The sequence below is a fragment of the Lampetra fluviatilis genome, unplaced genomic scaffold (assembly GCF_964198595.1).
Source record: "Lampetra fluviatilis unplaced genomic scaffold, kcLamFluv1.1 SCAFFOLD_1353, whole genome shotgun sequence".
NCBI lineage: Eukaryota > Metazoa > Chordata > Hyperoartia > Petromyzontiformes > Petromyzontidae > Lampetra > Lampetra fluviatilis.
This window is the reverse complement of record NW_027620652.1, coordinates 1-1,141: the sequence shown is the minus strand read 5'-3', so window position 1 is coordinate 1,141 and position 1,141 is coordinate 1. Positions and strand designations below refer to the sequence as shown.

Below are 1,141 nucleotides of genomic sequence, written 5' to 3'. Positions count from 1 at the left end.
GGGGGAGGCCCGGTAACGGTTCCCGACAATCGTCACCGGTGTTGGCCGTGAACGGGAATCGAGCTCGAAGCGCAGCGCGCTAATCACCACACCACCGCTCCCCCACCACAGGTGCCAACACAAAGACAAAGATCCCCCGTATAGCCTTAACAGACTGTAGGGGCAAGTGCTGTTAGCGAGCACCTGCCAAACACACACATACACAGAAACACACACACAAAAACACCCCCCAATGAATATTCCTTTGCCCCCCCCCACTCCACCCCTGCCACCCCACCGACAATCGTGATGCGAAATCATCGTCACACGTCGGTTCTAAATCCCGCGTGCTCGGGCAGGTGGTTCGTCACGTGCGCTCCGAGTTCCAAGCTCTTGTTGAACGACAGCCCGTCACCAGAGGCGGCGGCCCTCTCGCTCTGCACGCTCATCTCGCTGCTCGTGCGCTTCAAGAAGTCTCCGTCATCGTCGTCGTCATCTCCTGCTGCTGCTGCTGCTCCAACTCCTCCTCCGTTCACGTTGAAGCTGGACACGTGCAAGTACTGCCCCAGGTCCTCGCCGTCCGTCTCGCGGTGGTAGAAGTAGTTGAAGTTGGAGACGATCACGGGCACGGGCAGCGCGATGGTGAGCACGCCCGCGATGGCGCACAGCGAGCCCACGATCTTCCCCCCCGACGGTCTTGGGCCACATGTCTCCGTATCCGACCGTGGTCATCGTGACGACGGCCCACCAGAACGCGTCGGGGATGCTCGTGAAGTCCGTGTCGGGCTCGTCCGTCTCGGCGAAGTAGACGGCGCTCGAGAAGAGGATGACGCCGATGAAGAGGAAGAAGACGAGCAGGCCGAGCTCACGCATGGACGCGTTCAGGGTCCGCCCGAGTATCTGCAGCCCCTTGGAGTGTCTCGACAGCTTGAAGATCCTGAAGACGCGCACGAGCCGGACCACTCGCAGGATGGCGAGCGACATCGTCTGTTGCCCGTTTCCCTGCCGCTGCGCGAGCTCCGTGCCGAGCGTGACGAAGTAGGGCACGATGGCCACGATGTCGATCACGTTCATGATGTTCTTGAAGAAGGCCGGCTTGCTGGGGCACGCGGCGAAACGCGCCGTGAGCTCGAAGCTGAACCACACGATGCAGACGGTCTCG

The 1,141-nt window shown here is 61.4% G+C and overlaps 1 protein-coding gene across 1 annotated transcript; it reads right to left on the bottom strand.

The window, feature by feature from the left end:
* Positions 1-269: 269 nt before the first annotated feature.
* On the bottom strand, positions 270-1,137 carry LOC144954201 (potassium voltage-gated channel subfamily A member 3-like; the record flags this gene model as incomplete). Its single annotated transcript, XM_078884756.1, is given in 2 exon segments — positions 270-668; positions 670-1,137. Coding segments are annotated over 2 exon segments (834 nt in total), but the record flags the coding sequence as incomplete, so codon positions are not given.
* Positions 1,138-1,141: the final 4 nt, after the last annotated feature.